The 22,932-nt window shown below is 31.0% G+C and overlaps 1 protein-coding gene across 1 annotated transcript in view; it reads left to right on the top strand.

The window, feature by feature from the left end:
- The window catches only part of LOC106465318 (probable phosphorylase b kinase regulatory subunit beta), a gene marked incomplete at its 3' end in the record, with an annotated part of 111,811 nt that extends 88,906 nt beyond the window's left edge, over positions 1-22,905 (top strand). Inside the window, exons 14-18 of the mRNA XM_022393186.1 lie at positions 3,874-3,885; positions 11,035-11,181; positions 12,363-12,446; positions 17,299-17,403; positions 22,804-22,905. Of these exons, the coding sequence (XP_022248894.1) occupies positions 3,874-3,885; positions 11,035-11,181; positions 12,363-12,446; positions 17,299-17,403; positions 22,804-22,905 (450 nt within the window). The remainder of the gene's footprint in view (positions 1-3,873; positions 3,886-11,034; positions 11,182-12,362; positions 12,447-17,298; positions 17,404-22,803) is intronic.
- Between the last annotated feature and the right edge of the window lie 27 nt (positions 22,906-22,932).

Raw genomic sequence — 22,932 nt, 5'->3', positions numbered from 1 at the left:
AACCTCCTAAATGCATTTTAAACGTTTTTTTTCACGAAATCATTATAGTTTATATGTTATCTTCTCTACCCCATCTCAAAACAGGATCGGCCTATTTGACTGAACTCATAACCACCAAAAAAAAATTTAAATAAACCTAAATTAACCTTTCTTTCTAATATGACTTCAAATTGTAACATGAAACTACATTCGTTTATCCTAAGTAGCTCTAAGTTTGTAACAATATACATTTATTTATAATTAAATTTTATTGTTTTATTGCCGTTTGAACTGTGTCTAACTGCTATCCCGCTATTATAAGTTGTAAATCACTCAGGGAACTTGCAGCTCACATTACGCTATTGAATTACATTACCCATGAGCTGCTCACGTGTGTGTCTCATGAACTATTTAAATTATATTATTATTACTTATTTTATCTAATCTCGTCTTAAATAACTTAAAAAGATGTGTATTTTTAGATTTTAGTTACTTTTATAATAATAAATAAAAATTAGATATGAAAAACAAGAAATAAAGTACTTACCCAATCTTCTTTTTTCTTGCTCTCAGGTTTTCAAAGAGAGTTAACCCCAATTTTTTATATTATAGATAGTAATGTACTTAATAATTTTTGTTTAATTACAGATATTACTAGTACAGTAGTATTTTTGACTTTTCTGCTGCACAAAACAAAATCTTAGCATAAAATATAAATACTTATTATTTGTTCTTGATGATAAACTATTAGCAGCAATATTGCATTTTATAAAAAGAAAATGCATATCAAAACATACTGTATTTGTAGTTAAGTATCAATTCAGTGATTCTTGATAATTTACTCACTATATAATCACAGTAGTTTAAAATGTATAGTCAGATGTTACTTTATCAGTAATCCCATAAGTACATACAGTGGTGGCAGTATAAATGTTTAAATGTTGTATGGTATTAAAAAAAGAAAAAAGAATTATGTAAAACATATGATCTAACCCCATGCATACAGATAGGTCAAGGTGCACGTGTGATTGTCATGACCTTTTACAGGGCTACATTCAATACAATAAATACTTTATTATCAATGTATACAAATAAGTTTGGCACCAAAACATAAATTACAATTCAACTTTTAATATTATATAAATTTTAATTTCCTAATTTCAACAGCAAGTATTTAATTATGTTCTCTAATTGCACTTGCCTGTTCACATGACACCTGTTCACTACAAAATGTGCATTTATCTACTTTATAGTCTCCCCTATTCGATGGTATTAGTTTAATGTATATTGCATATTTTATAGTATAGATGTTACTAAGGTAAAATCCAATTTTATAGTGTTTAGGTGTTTTCTTGGGGGACATAGAAACCATAAACTGAAACCCACTTCTCACACCCTCTTATTACTTTATCTCATTCACAATTTGCCATTAAAGCTGTTTGAAATTTACCATTACATCATTTATAACCAATAGAAAAAAAAATTTAATATACTTAATGATGTGTATTTCTTAACCATTTTGATGAGATACTATTTGTTATATCCTCTATAGATTCAAAGTTGATCTCACTGGGTTCTAATCAATCAGCTAAGGGAATTATATTAAGGCACTTATATCTTAGTGATAAAGCCAGCTAAATTATGATACTTATAGGAGATTGTATGCTTTTTTGCTTGTTATTATTTTATGTTTTTAAGTGCTTATTTTATGTGCTACTGCTATTATCACAAGTTAAGAAAATAATGAAAAAATTTATTCATGAAAGTAGCTCAGGAGCTATGTAATTCAATATTGTAACTTGAATTATGCATTCATCATATGTTGTACAGATTGTATCATGTTATTATATGTTAGACATGGTTCAAAGAGCAATAAAACTATAAAATGAAATAAAAACAATTGTAAACAGCAATGAGCAGATTTTTTTGGTGATGGGTCCAGATCAGTTAAATTGGCTGAGTCTGTATAGTTTTAGGATAAGTAACGCATGTAATATAAAGTTTTACTAAAAAAACATTTATGATTATTGTAATAGTATTTTGTTTTTCTTTATTATTATTTTAAGACTTGATGGAAGGCTTCAGAAAAGAAGACAGTTTAAAAAAAGGAACTTCAACACTGAAGCTTCCTAATATTTATTGCCTTCACAGACAAGACTTAGCAGAAGTAGCTGTTTGTCAGCTGAAATTTGCTAAAAATATTACAAACAAACAACTGTTGAAACTAAAAGTTGACTGTAAATGTTTTTTTGGTAACACTAGTCAATAAACATTTAAGGAAGGCTCATATCAAGTATCCCCCTTGTCCAAAATATGCAGTTTCATGATCCATGATTGATGGTGGTCAACAAGAAAGAATGTGTGCAGAAGAGAAGAGAATCCTGCATGTACTTGTTGCTACAAACCACATCAAGTAGCCTGTCTTTGATGATGTGCAGGTGGAATACAAAGAGTATTGACACTATTCATTGCATTCTGATGGTTTCAGAAATTTTTTGTATGAACATATGGGCCTGAAGCCAATCTATAAAAAATTGGGAGGTGTAAGTGAAAGTCTTTCTTCTTCTGTCACATTGTCAGGCTAGTGTTGAGAGAAGCTTTTCTGTAAATAAAGAATTGGTTGCGGAGAATCTCCAGGAGCAATCACTGGTGGCACAGAGAATTATTACCGATTGTGTTAAAGTTGTTAGAGGTTTTACAAATGTAGAGATGACAAAAGAGCTCTTGATGTTGGTTACAGGAGCCAGATAAAAATATCCTGCCTACCTTTTTTGAAAGAGAATGAAATCTTGAGCAATAAAATGAAATTTTTGATGGATGAGGTTGAAATTTTTAAAAAGAAGAAAATGAGAGGACAAGCTGATGTGAAGGCACTGATACAGTCATCAGATGAAAATGTGGAAAGATCTGAATCAGCTAGCAACTTTTGTCACCAAGTCAAATAGTCTGCACTGCACATCTGAAGGAAGATTGTTTACAGGACTTTAAGAATAAATTGAGGATAAGCTCTCTGAATTCAAAAATGAATATTCTTTTACTACTAATCAAAAACGTTTGGTAGTATGAAAAAGTTTTGGTTCACTACAGTGGCAGGGATATGGGAATGTGCTACAGGGGTACTTCAGCACTTCAGGGTTTGTTAAAGTGTGCAGAAGGTTCTTAAAACTAAACTCTCTGCCTCTGTATTGCTGTTTAGAACAAAACACTGTAATACACCCACCTTTTTTGTTTTAATTTCTACACTTCGTCTATATAAGCCATTTTCAACAGCATAATTTATTGAAAAAGAAAACTGCTTAAAGGACTTTCATAAAACATTGTTTTTTGTTAATATATTTCCTGACATGGTTGTTTAAAATGTTTTACTCAAAATTTCCTGTAACTTGTTCATATAATGCTCCATAAGGCTGAAAAATTACATTTAATGGTAGTGCAGTAGTTATTACTCTACCTACATTTAATTCCTTTACAGTGAGTAAAATATTTCTAACAAATGTTTATATTTTAAACAAGTATTTCTATAATGATGTTTTATTGTTGATGACTTCCTGAATGGATATTTTTAATGATTTCTTCTAGATTAACTGTTACAGTATGGCTATTTTCTGAGAATACAGTAAAAAATAATAAGCTGGTCAGTAAAAAAAAAAATATGGTATGGGAGTCATGGAAATTTATTTCATTATCATGGAAATCTTTTTTGGATTACGTTAGAACCTTTTGCTTCTAAGGTTTATGTTCTAGAGACTATTGTAGAAATGTTCATATTTCAGTCAAAAGCTTAATTTAAAATAAGTTCTTGAACTGTGTAACTTTAAAACCAAACCAAAACAGAATATTAACTAACCTAACTTTTTTTTTTCATCCTACTGTCTCTTCTATTTTGATTCATAGGGTAAAGCATCCGTAAGTATTATTTTTTGTTGAACAGTAGTAGATGCTTGAGTAATAACAGTAGAACCTTGGTCAATATACAGCAGTTTTTACTATTAAGCTTAAACTGTATAACCATTTTATAAATGAATGCTGTAGCTGTGTCACTTAACCTAATTAAGCTGATGTACTTTACATATGAAGTTCCAACTTCAAACAAAACGTTCACCTTTGTAATTAGATAATAAAACCCATTGTAATTGCATCTGGCATTTATCAATTTTACTTGAAGTATGTAAAATACAAAGGATTGTTTTTCAAAATTTGAAAATATGCCTTGTTGATTATACAGTTCATAATCAGTCTATTATCATGACACATAGGAAAAAACTTTTAAGTACATATTTATTATGCTTAAAAGTGATAAAACATTTCCTTTGTTTTGGTGCACTAATCATAGTTCATAAAATGGTTTAAGGATTGGGTGATCTAGATAATTTTCTTAATATGAAAATATACTTATTTCAAATAATTTGTTGGAAGTAGTTGTGCATGATTCTTGTATCTACAGATTTTTGTTTTCTTAAGATGACAAATGATAATGTGTATCCATTGAACTACTAGTATATTGTAACAGTGGATGATAATTTGTGTCCATTTAGCTACCAATCTGTTGTAACATGATGGATGGCAATGTGTGTATGATGAATGATAGTGGGTGTGTCTGTTGAACTACTAATCTGTTGTTATATGATGCATGATAGTATGTGTCTGTTGAACTACTAATCTTTTGTAATATGATGCATGATAGTATGTGTCTGTTGAACTACTAATCTATTGTAATATGATGAATGATAGTACGTGTCTGTTGAACTACTAATCTGTTGTAATATGATGCATGATAGTATGTATCTGTTGAACTACTAATCTGTTGTAATATGATGCATGATAGTATGTGTCTGTTGAACTACTAATCTGTTGTAATATGATGCATGATAGTATGTATCTGTTGAACTACTAATCTCTTGTAATATGATGCATGATAGTATGTGTCTGTTGAACTACTAATCTGTTGTAATATGATGCATGATAGTATGTGTCTGTTGAACTACTAATCTCTTGTAATATGATGCATGATAGTATGTGTCTGTTGAACTACTAATCTGTTGTAATATGATGCATGATAGTATGTGTCTGTTGAACTACTAATCTCTTGTAATATGATGCATGATAGTATGTATCTGTTGAACTACTAATCTCTTGTAATATGATGCATGATAGTATGTGTCTGTTGAACTACTAATCTGTTGTAATATGATGCATGATAGTATGTGTCTGTTGAACTACTAATCTGTTGTAATATGATGCATGATAGTATGTATCTGTTGAACTACTAATCTGTTGTAATATGATGAATGATAGTATGTGTCTGTTGAACTACTAATCTGTTGTAATATGATGCATGATAATATGTGTCTGTTGAACTACTAATCTGTTGTAATATGATGCATGATAGTATGTATCTGTTGAACTACTAATCTCTTGTAATATGATGCATGATAGTATGTGTCTGTTGAACTACTAATCTGTTGTAATATGATGCATGATAGTATGTGTCTGTTGAACTACTAATCTCTTGTAATATGATGAATGATAATGAGTTTCCATTGAACCACTGATCTGTTGTAACATGATTAATGATAATGAGTTTCCATTGAACCACTGATCTGTTGTAACATGATTAATGATAATGAGTTTCCATTGAACCACTGATCTGTTGTAACATGGTAAATGGTATTGAGTTTCCATTGAACCACTGATCTGTTGTAACATGATTAATGGTAATGTGTTTTCATTGAAATACTAATCTGTTGTAACATGATTAATGGTAATGAGTTTCCATTGAATCACTAATCTGTTGTAACATGATTAATGATAATGTGTTTTCATTGAAATACTAATCTGTTGTAACATGATTAATGGTAATGAGTTTCCATTGAATCACTAATCTGTTGTAACATGATTAATGATAATGTGTTTTTCATTGAAATACTAATCTGTTGTAACATGATGAAAAAAAGGGGGTGTATCAGGTTCATAACTTTCTCAAGCACTGCATTATTATAACATGGTATTAATCTTTCTATTTTCTTATGTAAACTGTGGTTTACTTGTCTGTTTCATAGATGTATCACTCACTCGTTCAGGTACTGGCTCACTCTGGCTGCTTCAACATCTTTCTCCGATGCTGACTGACTACTGTAATTTTAAACCAAGCTTTTAGTTAAAATATTCGAATGTTATCTAGATCATTGGAATGCAGCAAATGGATGACACTCACTCTGCAAAAACTCATGTTTGTGTGTTCTGTACAAAAAGCGCTTTGCTAGCTAAAACTAAATCAGTTCAAGGCTACTCCTGCATAGACCGTGGTTATATGTAAATGAGACTTTTACCCACCATATGTTAATTAAAGTCATTATCTTTACTTTCTGTTGCATTTTACCAAAAGTTAATGAGATGTCATTAATTCTTTTGACAAACATATATGTACAGTTTCAATCTTTTCCAGAGATTTGATATTTTTTTCTGTATCCTCTTGGCAGAAAGTCTAGCCATATGATAAACATCCTGGCTAACTGTGCACCAGAGTGATGCCTATGCAGTTAGGGTGTAATGTGTTTATACTCACATGTGGTTTATATAGCTACTATTTCGTAACTTTGATCTCCCTAATAGGAAAGTTGCAAAGAAAATTATAATGGATTATTTTAGTCCACTCCAAGTGATATTTTCATTCTGGGTATAATAGTAATAACTTTGCCTCTGTTAGTCTCCATATGCACGTGTTTCACACACCCATCTACCATTATGTTTGTTTTTAAAGTAAGTAGTAATCCTCCACTAACATTTTGTAAATCAAATAATGAAAACATGTTTTGCTATCACAAATAAGAGTAATGTTTTTATTTAAACATATCATGAAGTAACTAATTATTCAGCTAGCGAATTCTTTTCTGTACATTGTTTGAATAGGATAAGTGTAAAAATAATAAAAATATAGATATGAGTCTTCAAACATATTTTGCATTTGCTCACCATACTCACTAAGCAGTAAACTTGTTTGATTTGTTTATAAACATTGCAACTCATTAAAACTGTAGTATATCTATTAAAAAATATAAACACCATAATTTCAAAAGAAAACCAAACATCGACAAAGTACCTTTCTTATGCTTTATGCCATCTCCAGTCATGTGACTTTTTTGTTTCATACTGTAATTATATTTCTGTGTCTAGGTAAACTACTTGTAACTGATGATGACAAAAACCCTCTCCAACATTTGTTAGTTTGTTACTCTGTTAACCCTCTTGCTACGGGTAGGTCAGAGTGTGCATGTCATGACCTTTTGTGACTTTGATTTTGAAAAATGTATTTATCTTAATGTTTTTACCTTTAGAGACATCATATAAACATGAAAACACTAGCTGATAAAAAAACATGTATTATGATTAACAAGAAATCTACCACAACAAAAATATCATCACCCAACAGGACAAAGGAAACAGAGTTGTTATCCTCAACAAGGCTTACTATGTTAAGAAAATGCTTGACATTCTTAACAACTGCAGTAAGTTCAAACTTCATGATGCTAACAGCTTTATAACTTCTGTCTATCTTAAAACACGTTTACTGGCCTTTTCACTCAGTTTGACTGCTTTATACCCTTTTCTTTAAAACACAATCTTATTCTTTGCCTACTAAATAGGGATTATAATCTTGTCTCTTCCTATCTAGCCCTTTATGAGGAAATTTCTTTCATACAAAGCATTCTTTTTTGAAACAGCTTTCCTAAGCATTTCTTGGAGAAAATAACTTACTCATTCTTAACTAATGTGTTTGTTAAGCCACCTGAGATACCCAAACTTCTTTTATACACCTGCAGCTTACCATATATTGAAAAACAGAGCTCTCTGTTCATGAAACAATTGAAAAAATTACATAACACTTACTATCCTCAAATTGACCTGAAAGTTATTTTTAAACTTTTAAACCTAATTTTTTCCACTAAAACGGTCATGTGTAAAGACTGCAGGGTCTCCTATGTTGGTGAAATCAAACATCTTAAACATATGGGCATATCTGGAAAAAAAGATTAAAACCCTCCCAACTCCACTATCATCCAGCACAATACAGAAACAGGGCATCTAATTTTTATATCCTTCAGTCATATTTGTTTATGAAGTTATAAACTAGAAAATTTATTATTTTAATCAAACCCACTTGCCATGTCCACCTGACACATTCTCTCTTTCACAAATAGCCAATAATTCTTTCTGATATTTTATATTATATCATTTATAACCAACAGAAAGACCAAATTTTAATCTATCAAATGACATATAGTGCTACATTGTTTTCAGTACTAAATTTTGTCTTTAGTCTGAAAATTTATCTTGTGGTGTTCAGACCAAGCAGCAAAGGGAATTAATTTAAGCCGTTCTTATTGTAAGTAAAAAGCCCCCCCCCCTTAAAATAAGAAACATAATTCTTTCTTTATGCATTCAGCATATGTATATGAATTTAGAAGTTTTTAATTCACTTCATAATTTCGCAGTACTTATTACACTTAAGTTTACGTTCTAATAAAAGTTACCAGGTTTTTCAGCAGCTTTACTTAAAATCTGTAACTAAATATTGAAAAACTTTACTACCACAGCAGCTTCTTGTATATTGGACATGACAATTTTCACTCGGGTCATTGAATAGACTGATGTCGTTTTGCTGACATCCCCTGTTACAGTGTGATCAGAGTCAGCCTGTTGCCACCTCTCAATAATACTGGTAGCAGGTTATCAAAAAAAGAGACTAATGCAATCTTGTTGTTCTTACCATACATACACAATAAATGCTTGAAATATTGTGCTTTATGTAACTTCAAATTACTGTATTCATATAAGCAGTTGTTTTATGAAAGGTAAAATTACCCTATAGGGTTAAGAATCTAAAAGAACAAATCAAGACTTGCTGCTATGGAATATATATAAATGCAAGTCTGCAGTATGGCTTAAACTAACCTTACAAATATTAAACCCCTCAAATCTGACAGTGGGAGCTTGCTGATTCTCTTGACTTTAATGGCAAAATTTTGAAGGCAAGTCCATCGACCCTTGATTTTGACTTTACTCCCACTCCTGGAAAAATTTCTGCAGATGCCCATGCTAAGGCATGTTTAAAACTAAGGGAAACACTTGAAAATCAAGATATAGATAATATATATTCTAAAGGGGTTATAGGGTTTTAGCAAAAATAAAGTTTTTTTCTGGGATGGATATATAAATTCTATAAAAAAAAAGTTGACAAGTAGATTGTTTTGTTTACAGGCTAAACCTTTTGCAGCTGTGCAGAAATGAAAATATGAATATTTTTTTCATTTCTTCATGAACTACACTAAGTTAATGTTAGAAAATGACAAAGTATTGATTCTAAAATGTTTTGGAGTTAGAATTGTTGAAGTATAGTTAAATTAACTTATAAAACTTACTTTAGAATTTGTGTCTGAAAAATTTTTACCAAGATATGAAAAGTCAAACTTCAAACTTGAGGCACAATAATGTGTAATTAAGCTACTTTCTTAATCCTAAATTTTGTACATAAAAATGTATCCTACATATCATGCAACTGCATTGTTTAAGATTGAGAAACAGTATCAGTCACTTATTGCAACAATACTGTGTACACTTTTCGAGACTTGTAATGTTTATGAAGTTTTAAGCTTTTTTTTACCTCACCATTTAATAACTTAAATTAACTTAGTTATTTGAATAATTTTATAGCATTGTGCCAAATTTATTGTTCAGTATTATATAATGGGCCAGCTGTTTGGTGATATTACAATTTCCTTTCGTTTCATTAAGTTACTAAGTGGTAAGTCAAAAAGGACTGAAAAGCTCCATAAATATTATATACATACACCACCATTATAAGTGGCTTTATTGTTTTTCTTTGGTTTGCTGACCCATTGGACTACTAATTTGTTGTAACATGATGAATAATAATGTGTCTGTGGAACTTCTAATTCGTTTTAACATGATAAATGGTAATTTGTGTCTATTTAACCACTAATTTGTTCTAACATGATGCATGGTAATGTGTGTCCATTGAACTACTAATCTTTTTTAACATGATGGAGCCCACAAGTGACTCAGCAGTAAGTCTGATGGCTTCTAATGCTAAAAGCTAGGTTTTGACACCCATGTGATCACATCATAGGAAATCCATTATGTAGCTTCATGCTTAGAAACGAAGATACAAATACATAGGGATAATAATGTGTCTGTAGAACAATTGGTATGTTGTAACATGATGAATGGTGTATGTGTGTGCTTAACTAGTAGTGTGTTGTAACATGATGAATGGAAATGTGTGTTTAACTACTAATCCGTTGTAATATGATGGAATGTGATGTTTGTCCATTGAACTACTAATCTGTTTTAACGTAATAAATGATAATTCATGTCTATTGAACTATTGATATATTGTAACATGATAAATGATAATGTCTTTACATTGAACTACTATTCTATTGTAACATGATAAATGATAATGTCTTTACATTGAACTACTATTCTATTGTAATTTGATGGTTGGTAACACTTTACTTCTGGATTATCCATGTGTAGTAATTAACTTAGAATTTTGTTTCTGAAGCAATTCATTATTGAGAGAAATTTATTAAATTATTTAAAAACAATTTTTTAAGGTAACAAGTAAGCCTAATTGTAAATAGTTTTTATATAGTATATAATTTAAAAATACGTGCTAGTGAAGAAAATAGTGTAACTTTGATATAATGAAGTGTTGCAACTAATTTAGCTTAGTACTTTTTCTTGGTTTTAGTAAATGTAGAAATGTTTCTTATCTCTAGAAAAGTCTACTTTAAACACTAATGTTAACTTTAGATCAGAGCAAGCTACTTACTTAGAACAAAAATAAAAATCTACCTGGTAATGAGTATAGCTATTTTAATATACTTTTCTTACATTCTAGATAAGCATAGTGTGAGAAATGATAGAATAAGAAAGCTTATTCTAAATGTACATGAACTACAAGATGTATTATCACATATAAAGTATAAACTTCCTGTATCAGGTTTTTTTCTTTTTTATACTTTGGAGCAGGGGACAGCTAGTGACCTTGTCGTCCAGGTGGTCCTGATTGCTGAAAGTATGAGACTTCAAGCAATGATGGCCACCTATGGAATACAGACCCAAACACCACATGAAGTGGAACCTGTGCAGATCTGGCCTCCACGACAGCTAGTTAAAGTAACTTAATTTGGTTTGAAATATTATTTGTTGTAGTAAGTCAGTGAGGTTGGTGAATTTCTTATTACACAATGTTTTGCTAAAGGCTGAAATTTTAACATCACATTTTAAAGAAATAAATTACCAAGGCTGTATCTTCATATTTTGAGCCATGTAATAGAAACACTGTATTTAAATATTTGTGAAAATGTAAATTCTTTTTTTTGTCTTAACTACTGTTGTGACCACAGATATGGATACTTCTGTATTTGCATATGATATGTTTTTTTTTGTTAATAGTAATCATAGAAGACAAAAAATTAATTGATTAATAAAATATATAGTATGAGTTAGTACTAAGCTTCAAAACATATAATAGAATATATAACAGGTACAAGAATATAATATCAAATGAAAGGAATTGATTTTAAAGGTTTATTAGGTGAAATGTCACTTTGTCAGTACACATGCTCTTGTGTTTTGTTATTATCATGTCATGTAATTGCACGTACTATTCTCGTGTTGTTGCTGTCAAATGTTGTCTAGCTACACATACTCTTCTGATGTTGCTGTCAAATGTTGTCTAGCTACGCATACTCTTCTGATTTTGTCGCTGTCAAGTGTTGTCTAGCTACGCATACTCTTCTGATGTTGTTGTTGCTGTCAAATGTTGTCTAGCTACGCATACTCTTCTGATTTTGTCGCTGTCAAGTGTTGTCTAGCTACACATACTCTTCTGATTTTGTCGCTGTCAGGTGTTGTCTAGCTACACATACTATTCTCATGTTGTCACTGTCAAGTGTTGTCTAGCTACACATACTATTCTGATGTTGTCGCTGTCAAGTGTTGTCTAGCTACACATTCTATTCTCATGTTGTCGCTGTCAAGTGTTGTCTAGCTACCCATACTCTTCTACTGTTGTTATTATCTTTTAGATACAAATACTCTTCTATTGTCATTGTCGTCTGTAACATGTACTGTTCTGTTGTCATTCATAAGTGTTGTCTAGTTACACGTACTCTTCTGTTGTTCATTGTCAAGTGTCATCAAACTATGCACATTCTTCTGTTGTAGTCATTATCAAAAGTTTTCAATTTTATTACAAGTGATTAATGGATTCTAAGAAGTATTTTCTCTACTGATTTCTATTTCATTAACTTTCAAAACTGTTTTATAATATAGAGAAAATTGTGCTGTTGTAGATATACCAGTTTTTGGGTGTCAATCTGAAGTTGAGTTTAAAGGGAAGACCACCAAGGCCTATTGGAGCACTAGGCACTAGTAAAGTAAATACATTTCCAAGTTATTACTAATTTTGTTGTAGAGACCATCCTATTGCATTCTACATTCTATTATAACCTTCCTAATGTAAAATTAGTGATACTCTTTAACCCTTTTGCAGCAGGCATCCTTTTGTGCACATGTCAGAAGGTTTTGCTAAATTACATTAAAAATTTTATTAAAGTACTTTATTATCATGATATACAAATAAACTTGCCATCACAATGTGGCTAATAAACCAAGTTTTAATGTTATATAAATTTTAAGTTTTTAATTTTATAAGGCAACATTAAAAGAATTTCCCCTAGTATAAGAATTGTGAATTTGTTCTCTAGGTATCCCCTCTTCTGTAATTTATTTACCACCCCTCAGAGAAGTATGAAATATAATGTAAATTACTCTATATAATATTGTCATTTCTCAGGCAAAGCATAAGTTTTATAGCCTTCAATCTTATTTGGTTACAGAGCTATAACGTAGAAAATCAGACCCCTCTTGCCACACTCACGTGTCACATCCTCTCTTTCAGAAATTACCAATATTACTTTGTGACATTTAATATTAGACTGTTTATAAGCAATACAAGCCAAAGTTTTAATCTATAAAATTATGTATTATATTACATTGTTTTCTGTACAGAGATGTGTATATTTTCCTTCCAGTTCAATCTATTCCCTCAGGAAACACATCAATGTTCTTAACTGAATTTTCAATGGCTCTTGATGCATAGTTAGAAAATCAGAAACTTGTAATTGTTATAGGACATTATATGCTTTTTGCTTGTTATAATTCTGTGTTCTTTGGTGTGTTTTTTAATTAAATAAGAAATTATTCAGTGCTGTAGTACCATTAGTATAAAATAGTAGGCTTAAGTTTCATCGACAGTCAACAGAAAAAAAAAGATCCAGGTAAGTACTATATTTCTTGTTTTTCATGTGTATTCTTTATGTATTATTATAAACGTTACTAAAATGTAATAATTAGAAACTTGCTAAGTGATTAACAATTTATGTAGTGGGATTATTAGTTGTACATAGTTTAAAGGCCAATAAAATTTAAATATAAAAAGCTACATATTGTTATGAGATTTAACTCTATCATCACAGGTATCTTTTACTGCGCATGAAACAAAGTTTTAGTGTCTTACATTCAAAATTTTATTAAATCACTTTTTATGTTATACCAATTAGTGTAGCATAAAATCTTAGCTAATAATCCATATTTTAATAGTATATTAGTACTCTATGACATTCTCTTCTCTATTTTATCCACCACCCCTTCAAAAATACAAAATTAAACATAAATTACTCCCTATAAAATTGTCATTGTTCAGACAAACCATAATTTTTATAGCCTGCAATCTTTTTTGTTTACAGAGCTATCAAGTAGAAAATAAGACCCCTCCTGCCACACCCACCTGTCACATCTCTTTCAGGATTTGTTAATAGTTCTCTCTCATGTTTAATTATACATTACTTATGACGAATAGAAAGTCAAGGTTTTCATCTATCAAATGACATATTGTATAACATTGTGTTCTGAACACATAAGCATCAATTTCACTCAGAATACAAGCTTCATTCCCATGAGAAAGTTAAGGACTAGCTTGGATGAATTTGTAATGGGTCTTTTGAAAGTTAGGGGATATTGTCTACTTTTTTACATATTGTTACTCTATGTTCTTTGGTTCATTATTTAATTAAATAATAATTATTCAGTGCATTACTACCATTAGTATAAAAAAAAAAGTAGGGTTAAGTGCCTTCAACAATTGACAGCAAGAAAAAAAAAGTGGGTAATACTTTATTTCTTGTTTTTCATGTTTATTCTTTATTTATTATTATAAAAGTAATCTAAATGTAAAAATAGGGATCTTTATAACGTAGTTAATATTAAATTAGGTAAAATAAATAATAATATAATAAAAATGTTTCACGAGGCACGCATGCAGGCAGCTCATGGGTAATGTAATTTAATAGCGTAACATGAGCTGCATGTTCCCCGAGTTATAGTAGTTAGACACAGTTGAAAGGGCAACAAAACAATAAAATTTAATATAAATAGATGTATACTGTTACAAGCTTAAAGCTACTTAGGATAAACAAATGTAGTTTCATGTTAGAGCCAGGAGTCATTCCCAAAAGAAAAAGAGGGTAATTAAGATTTTTTTTTTTGGTTGGTTCAAGGTCAATTGACCAACCTTATATAGAGATAAGGTAGAGAAAATAACAGATAAAATATAAAGTTTTATTGAAAAAAAACGTTTGAAATGTATTTAGGAGGTTTTAGGGATTAAACAAAGGAAGTGTGAGATTTTTGAGATGAAGAAAAGTATTTTTAATCTTAACATGAAAATTACTTATTACATGGACTATTCAAAACAAATACTCAATATATTCATTAACAAGTCTTTATTTTAGTTTATTAAAAATACTTCACTAAAAAATATGTTTTTTTGTATGTGAAAGACGTAACATAAACTGAAAGACTGGCAAATTTTGTGAAGATATACACACTGTGTTAAAAGTTAGAAGTATTAAATCTATAAAGACTTTAACTCTTTCAATACAGGGTTGGTCAATGTGATGACCTTGTAACGATTTTGTGCTTGTTATAGATTTATTTGCTATAATTTTTAAATTAGTAAGTGAATGTTAACAAAATTTGGCAGATTATCAGTAAACATTACAATGCTTTCATACACAAAATATCTAATTTTTTTTATTAAGTCCTAATGTTTGTAAAGCAATGTTTCTCTCATGCCTTTTTTTTCTTTTCACATCTTGCCTATCTATCATGCAAAGGGATTTTTATTTTAAGATTAAAAATACTTTTATGCATCAGAAAATTTTGAAATTTCACATGCAAAAGCTTTATAATGTCCAGATAGTTATTAAATCTTTCTTAAGAAAAACTTTATATTTTATCTGTTATCTTCAGTAGTTAATCTCTGTATGGATTTGGTAGATTTGAATGATCTCGCAACCACCAAAAAAAATTAGGAAATAAACATAAATTATGCCTCATTCAGAAATTATAACACGAAAACATAAATGTTTTGATTAAATAACTTAAATCTCATAACATTATACATTTATATATATTGTCCTTTCAGCCATGCCTGGCTAACAATACAGAAGCTACAATGACACGGCTCATGTATACTCGTGTTACCGTATCAAATACCATAAAACTGACCTTTGATCTGTACAAAGTAACCTGTCTTGGCCTTGGTTGTGTTTTAGTAGACTAGTAATTTGTAAAATACAGTCACATTTCAATTATTATACATTATATGTGTATATCGCTTATTGCTATTTTGAAATAAGTTCTTAAACATATTTTTCCTAAAACATAGAACAGTAAATAAAGAAGTAAAGCAAACAATTATCTCTTCTAGTTATGACCTTTATACTTGGTTGCTGCTTGATGTAGGTTGCTAAGCCTTTAAATATTTTGCATGTGGAGGATATGAAAGAAAATATATTTTTTCAGGTTTTATATATACATTTGAATAACTAAAAAATAATAAATTACTACATCAGTACCATAGAATTGAACTATAATTTATCAAGCTTAGTAACTAAGATGTATTTTACTCTTAAACAAAATACGAAATTCTGAGCAGACTAAAGATACAACCTACCTAATTGAAATCTTGGTTCAAAATAAATAAATGGTGCTGGCCACATTATAAAGGCTGAGAAAACCACTAGGGGAACATTCTGAGCTTCCAGTTGGTTATTCATGTCATATATAGAAGTAAGTTTATATAAGGGAGCATTTCCAAAAATGGAAAGAGGTGGGTGGGGTGCCACTGTGTTTGATTTATTACTTGAGCAAATAGTAAAGATAAGACACTTTTATCATATATTCTATCTTGTCAATATCTATAATTTGAGTTTCTAATTCATACGAAACTATAGACTTAGTATTTTGACTTCACAAACATCGAATTTGAACCAGTGCTGCATTCACCTTCCCACGTGATGCACAAAAATTGATGTTTATCTGTTTTTTTTTGGTTTTTAATTAAGAAATTGAGTAATGTATAGTTCTAAAATTTGAATTATAATCTTCAGTTTATTACCAAAGTTACTGACATCAATTCATAAAATAGTAATTCAATAAAATTTTGAATGCGAGTCAAGAAACAAGATGACATGGCCTTTCACCTATGATCCATCTCGAAAGGGTCAAACAAGTATAAAGAGCTCACATGGTCGGTAAAATTGACTTGAGTTAAGCTATTTAGGATAAACAGATGCAGTTTTATATCAGAAAAAAAAATGGTGATTTAGATTTATTTCATTTAGAGTTACTGTAGTGAAAATAACATAAAATATAAAGCTTTACTGAAAAAACGTCTTACATTTACTTAGAAGTTTAAGTGATTACACAAATAAAATTTGAAAATGTTCAGATTGATAAAAGTTTTTTCAGTCTTAACATGAAAATCACTTTGCACTTGGACTAGACAACAAAACAATTTGATATATTTTTAATTAAAAAATCAGATTTTTTGTGTACAAAAGACTTGTAATGTTTACTGAAAGTCAGTCAAATTTTAAAAATTTGTGAAGATACACGTAGTGTATTAATAGTTATAGTATGGAAACTGTCCATTCCATCAAGCCTGTAGCGAGAGAGTTAATATTTTGAAGTGAGTCACAGGAATTAATTGATAAAGAAAGTTTCTGTTTCTTCATAAAAAAATTACTTTAGATTGTTAAACAATATTTTACATTCATCAAAACTGACAATAGAATTTTACTCAGATAATCATTATTCCACCTTAAATTTACATATACAATTTTCAGCAGAAGTGTATATATTTATAATTTGTTTTTTCAACAGCTGTACCGTATTTTGGGACAGACAGTATTGTGTTATCCTTTAATCTTTGAAGTTAATGATTTTTACCTTTCCCATGACATGGCTCTTCTGATTGATGACATTAAAGTAAGTTAATAGTTATCTAATAAGGTTGAAATATTTTAAAGTAATAACCATGTTTCTATATGATAGGTAGTAAAAGTAATTATTTAAACATTAAATATAAAACAACAGTCTATTAGATTTGTAATAACAAACAAGAAAATTATTTTAAATTTAGTAATTCTGTAATGAATGTAATTATTATAACTGTAAGTAAAAGTTTATTGAAACTGTAATAAAAGCATTTTTAATTATTTTTTTTAGTTTATAATAATAAGAAATTTGTAGATCTAATTGGTATCAAAGTATTTAAAACTAATGTTAAAGTAAAGTGTGATAGTTCTGTGATCTGTGAGTATTTAAAACTTAATACCAAACTACAGTCTGGTAGACCTAGGATACATAAGTATTGATGCATATCTGCTCGTTTGTTTGTTTCCGGTAGAAATTCTTTCTGAGGATCTTCAGCGATACAAGTCCTTTCTTGATTAAACCAGTTTATTCTTTCTCAATACAAAATTTTAGTACACAGAAGTTCCACAATCAGTTCATTTCTTGTCACTTTAAACTTAACAACTTTTATAATACAAGCTATAAATCACAGCGATTCACAATCTCAATAACTTTGCTTTTGACGAGTGCAAGACGCACACTTTATGGCTCACTAGCTCGAAACTAGCAGAATCATAAATTACACGGAATTTAAAGTAACTACTGCTCTCTCTTCATTAACCCTGCTGGCTTTCTCTGCCAGGCTTATATACTAACGAAGAGGGCATCTCGGACTTCCCCAATCGTTCGATAAACTCATCACACACGCCAGAAGCATCACGTGACTTCCGCTGTCATAACAGTATATTTGAAATATAATGTAAAATTATGGTTTTATAGATCTGTAATATGTGGTTAATTAAAACTAAGTTTAATAACAATAATATGTAAAATAACAATCTGGTAGTTCTGTGATATGTTGGAATTTAAAAGTAAGTACTTAAAATGCAGTGTAAAATATCTGGTAGATCTGTGGGGATTTAAAAGTAATGAATTAAAACTCAATCTAAAATAACTATCTGGTAGAGCTGTAGTATGTAGGGGTTTGAAAGTAAATTTAAGTACTTAGTTTTAAACTCTCACAAATCATTGTACCAGATAATGGTACATTAAGTTTTAAGTAGTTTAATGTGAAATTATCTGGTAGGTCAGTGATATGTAAGAGTTTAAAAGTAACTATTTATAGTTTAGTGTAAAATAGCAGTCTAGTAAATCTGTAGTATGTGGGGAATTAAAAGTAAGTACTTAAAACTAAGTGTAAAATAACAATCTGGTAGATCTGTGTTACGTAATGGTTTAAAATTAAGTACTTTAAATTTAATGTAAAATTATCTGGTAGGTCAATGATATGTAAAGGTTTAAAAGTAACTATTTAAAGTTTAGTGCAAAGTAGCAGTCTGGCAAATCTGTGGTATGTGGAGTTTTAAATTTATTTTAAAAGTGAAATATTCTGACCATGAATTGGGAGAACTTGTAGCATTTAAGATATAATTGCTAATTAATAACCAACTAAAGCTTTGGTATAAAAGATTAAATAAGTAAAATCTGATATAGAATAACAGTTTAATATGGAGAATTTTATCAGATTTGATATTTTTTTTAGGATGTGATCTTCAATGAATAAAATAACACAGCATATACAGTCCATTAATGTAGTATATACCCCCTTACACAGAGTTATCTTGATTTCTGATATGGTACATTAACTCTGCTCACATAAATAACCATTCTTGTACAGTGCTGCCTTCTATATGCAAAAAAATTTATTGCAGTCCACAAACCTTGAGCTCCTTCGTATCTTACAATCAAATGGTTCAACTGTGTCTCTTATGTAAATCATCACGTGACAACCCTCCACCAATAGAAGTGCAACACACTCTCCTGACGTATTCTATTCTACTGAACTATCACTTCTCATTTGACAGTACTCATGTCCAGACGTTTTGTTTTTGTGCTCTTCAATCGTGTTTTTTCATTCAACTTTGTTAATTTTTTAATATTCATTCCAAAGTGAATTTGTTTTTTTCCTTTTTTTTTTTCAAAAGTTCACAAATTTTCTGATAAATTATTTTTCCTAATTATCAAATTTTTTTTTCATTAAATGGCTGTGTTTGATTACTCATTGTTATATAATGAATCCCGAAGTACAAGGTATCACTTCTGAGGTAGTACCTTCTACTAGCACATTCACACAGGCTACAGGTGGGGGTAACTTGTCTATGGACGTATCAGCTCTCATCAGATGTTGTCCCTATTCCTCCTGAACATGCTAAACCGGTTCGGGTCAACAAGGATTTTGACAGACTTTTTCCTCCTTGTGATTTTGCCATGTTTTCCTATGCTCCTACTGCAGAAGCAGCTAGGCCTAATATGGCTCTTTTACACATGATTTCTAAGGTATGTTCTGTTTTATCCATTTTGCCAATTTCATTTGATCCCCTTTATTTTTAGTTACATGATACCCCTCCTCTTGGTTTTTGGTTCCCCCCTTTCCTGGATATTGGGGTTCATGCAGAGCAATTTTGCTCATGTGGGAGGCAGACCCTGATCATCCTGTTCATTTATCCCATGCCCAACTTTCCCACCTTTGTCTTACCCTGTCAACTCTCCTATGGTACTTCTCTCCCATTCTTCTCCTTTCCAAGGCAATCCACTGAGACCCTGAGGGTTTTTCAAGGGATATTTTCTCCTTGATTACCTCCAAGTTGGAACGCTTGCCTTTTTGACTCTTTTCTTACACACACATGGTTTTTCTGTTGTTGGGATCTCCTGGGGAGGGACATTGTTTTGTCCCAGGTTCTTTTACTGCCAACTTATGTCAAAGATTTATATATGGCCCCTTTTCTACAGTGGTATGTTTTTGGTAATATTATTTAGACTTTGGAATCCCGTGTGGAATTGGTGAGACAATAAATGACCATTTCTTCTTTGGTGGATTGTTTGTCTCATTCAGAGCCTAGACAAGCCTTTATTACTGTTTCCTGTCTCACTCCTTCCCAGCCCTTACCTGTTCCTACCTCCAGGGGTTCCTCTTGTTGTATTATTCAACACATCATCAACATCCTACCATCACATGAATGTCAGTTCCCAGTGGCTAGGTTTTTGATTCAGAGCTGAACCAATGAACATAAGTCGTCACACATGTATCATAGATGTCTCTATTCCTCACTCAATTATAATCTTGTTCCCTAAATCCATGTTGTGGGTCATGGTGGTCGAACTTGCAGATTAATATGGTTCTTCCTCTTGCGCTATCCCTTGATGATTTTCATATGTGGAGAATGTTATTGCGCTGAGGGCGGTTCATGTTGGATGGTTTTGAGTAGGTTAGTTTCCATTACAGAGACATCTTTTTTATACTGATAGTCCAGATTGGTCAAATAATTTATCACATTGCTCTCATGTGTCCCGTTCACAGATCGGAGAGTACAAGATTCCTCCATTCTGCTGAACTTGAGGTGAAGACGGTATGATCCTCTTTCCTACTCCTACCTGGATATTAGTTCCCTGGCTGCATTTTTGATTGTAGTTGACTTTCTGCCAGTATGATACTCTTTCCTACCCCCACATGGATGTCATTTCCTGGTGACTGGGTTTTGGATTGTAGTTGACTTACCAATAGTATGATCCTAATCCTACCCCCACTTGAATGTCGGTTCTTGGTGGCTGGGTTTTGGATGCAGTTGATTTGCCGTGTACGGTCCATTGCACCCTAGCCACTCTATAACTAGAGGCACATCCTTTTAATCTCACCCACATTAATGTACTCTATGGGATTGAAATTCTGATGTATTGTGCTTTGGATCCCTATTCAACCATTGTTCTCTCCCATTTGGATGTGCTCCTCCCATTTTCTGCCTATATCTTTCAATAGTGGGTGAAGAGTATACCTGGTAGAGAAGTGGTGCGGTTTCCCACATATGATCCTCCTCTGTGAGGATCTACTTTTTTAGGGTGTTCTTTGGATGCTTTCGAGGAATGCTTCTCTGTTTTTCCCATTTTCTGTCCATATCTGTGACACCTCTTTCCACACTGGGCAAAGAGTATACCTGGTAGAGAAGTGGTGCAGTCTCCCATGTATGATCCTCTAATGCAAGGATCTACTCTTTTAGGGTGTTCTCTGAATGCTTCACTGGTCCCTTCACTTATTTATTGTGGGATTCTAGCTATTTATGTGAGAGGAGGTAATGTACCGTATCAGAAGTTATAATTTTCCTATAATGAAAATATATTTTTAATGGGTATTTAATTCCCCTCACACTTCCTACCTTTCCTCCCCACTGAAAACCAGTGCTTCCATTTTCTGCCAAAGCCCAAAGTGATAATTTGGTAGAATGGAATAAAGGGAGTCACATGTGTCACAAGAGTGTGTTGCACTCCTATTGGTGGAGGGTTGTTGCATGATGATTTACATATGAGACACAGTTGAACCATTTGATTGTAAAATACGAGGGAGCTCAAAGCTTTAGGCATGTGAAAACATATTTCCACATAGAAGGCAAAAATGAACAAGGATAGATATTTATATGACTGGAGGTAAGTAACTATCAGAAATATATTTTCAGTATAGGAAAACTATAACTTTGGCCTTTTTATCAGACAAAACATCTATGCTTGTTGTGTGAAAATATATTGAGATAGATACAAAGACATATTCTGGCATATGTTGTGTAAATTACCACTGTGGCTAATTTGCATACTATAAAAATAAAGAACTACAAAAGAAATGTCTTATGTTCATGATAACTTCTACAAATATTACTGAATGCTCATGAAAATAGGTCCAGACTTTGATGGGATGTGAAGAATTAATCTGATCTAAAGAAAACTAAAAATGAATTCAAGGTCAAATTATGGCACTAATGACTATGCCCTAAATTGGGCATATGCTACAGCGAATCGTTAGTTCATTTAATGAAACCAAACCTCTTATCAACTTTACCTAAGTACTCACTATAGATACACTAATAATGCATATTTATGAAAATTGTGAAGTCTATAGCATCAACAGATCTGAAGTTATGACTTAAAAACCACTATGAGAATGTCATTTCACAGATTTTGAGAAAAATGTGTTATAAAATTAGGTTAAAATTGTCACTTTAAGGATCTTTGTCTAGTTGAGAAAAGGTATACCATATCTTGCAAATTGTGAACCTTACACCTTTCATATGTTTCTGCATATTAAAGATTGTATACTACCTTTTATTCTTTGTTAGAAGCTAAAAACTTTCAAGTAATGTAACTGTTAAATAATACCTTTGCCAACTAATATGTTATATTAATCTGTAATATTTATGTTTACATATCATTGAACTTATAAAAAAACATATTATTGTTTTCATTAGATTTCTATTCTAAACTTTATTTCAGAATGAGCTTCACTTTGTAGGCAGATACTGGAGAATGTCAGGAAGACCAACTGTTTGTATCTTGATCAGAGAAGAACACATGAGGTTTGTTCATTTCTCACATGTCAGCAGTATTTTAGTAGAATTATGA

The sequence above is a fragment of the Limulus polyphemus genome, unplaced genomic scaffold (genome assembly GCF_000517525.1).
Source record: "Limulus polyphemus unplaced genomic scaffold, Limulus_polyphemus-2.1.2 Scaffold1907, whole genome shotgun sequence".
Taxonomy (NCBI): domain Eukaryota; kingdom Metazoa; phylum Arthropoda; class Merostomata; order Xiphosura; family Limulidae; genus Limulus; species Limulus polyphemus.
This window is presented reverse-complemented; position numbering and strand designations above follow the sequence as displayed.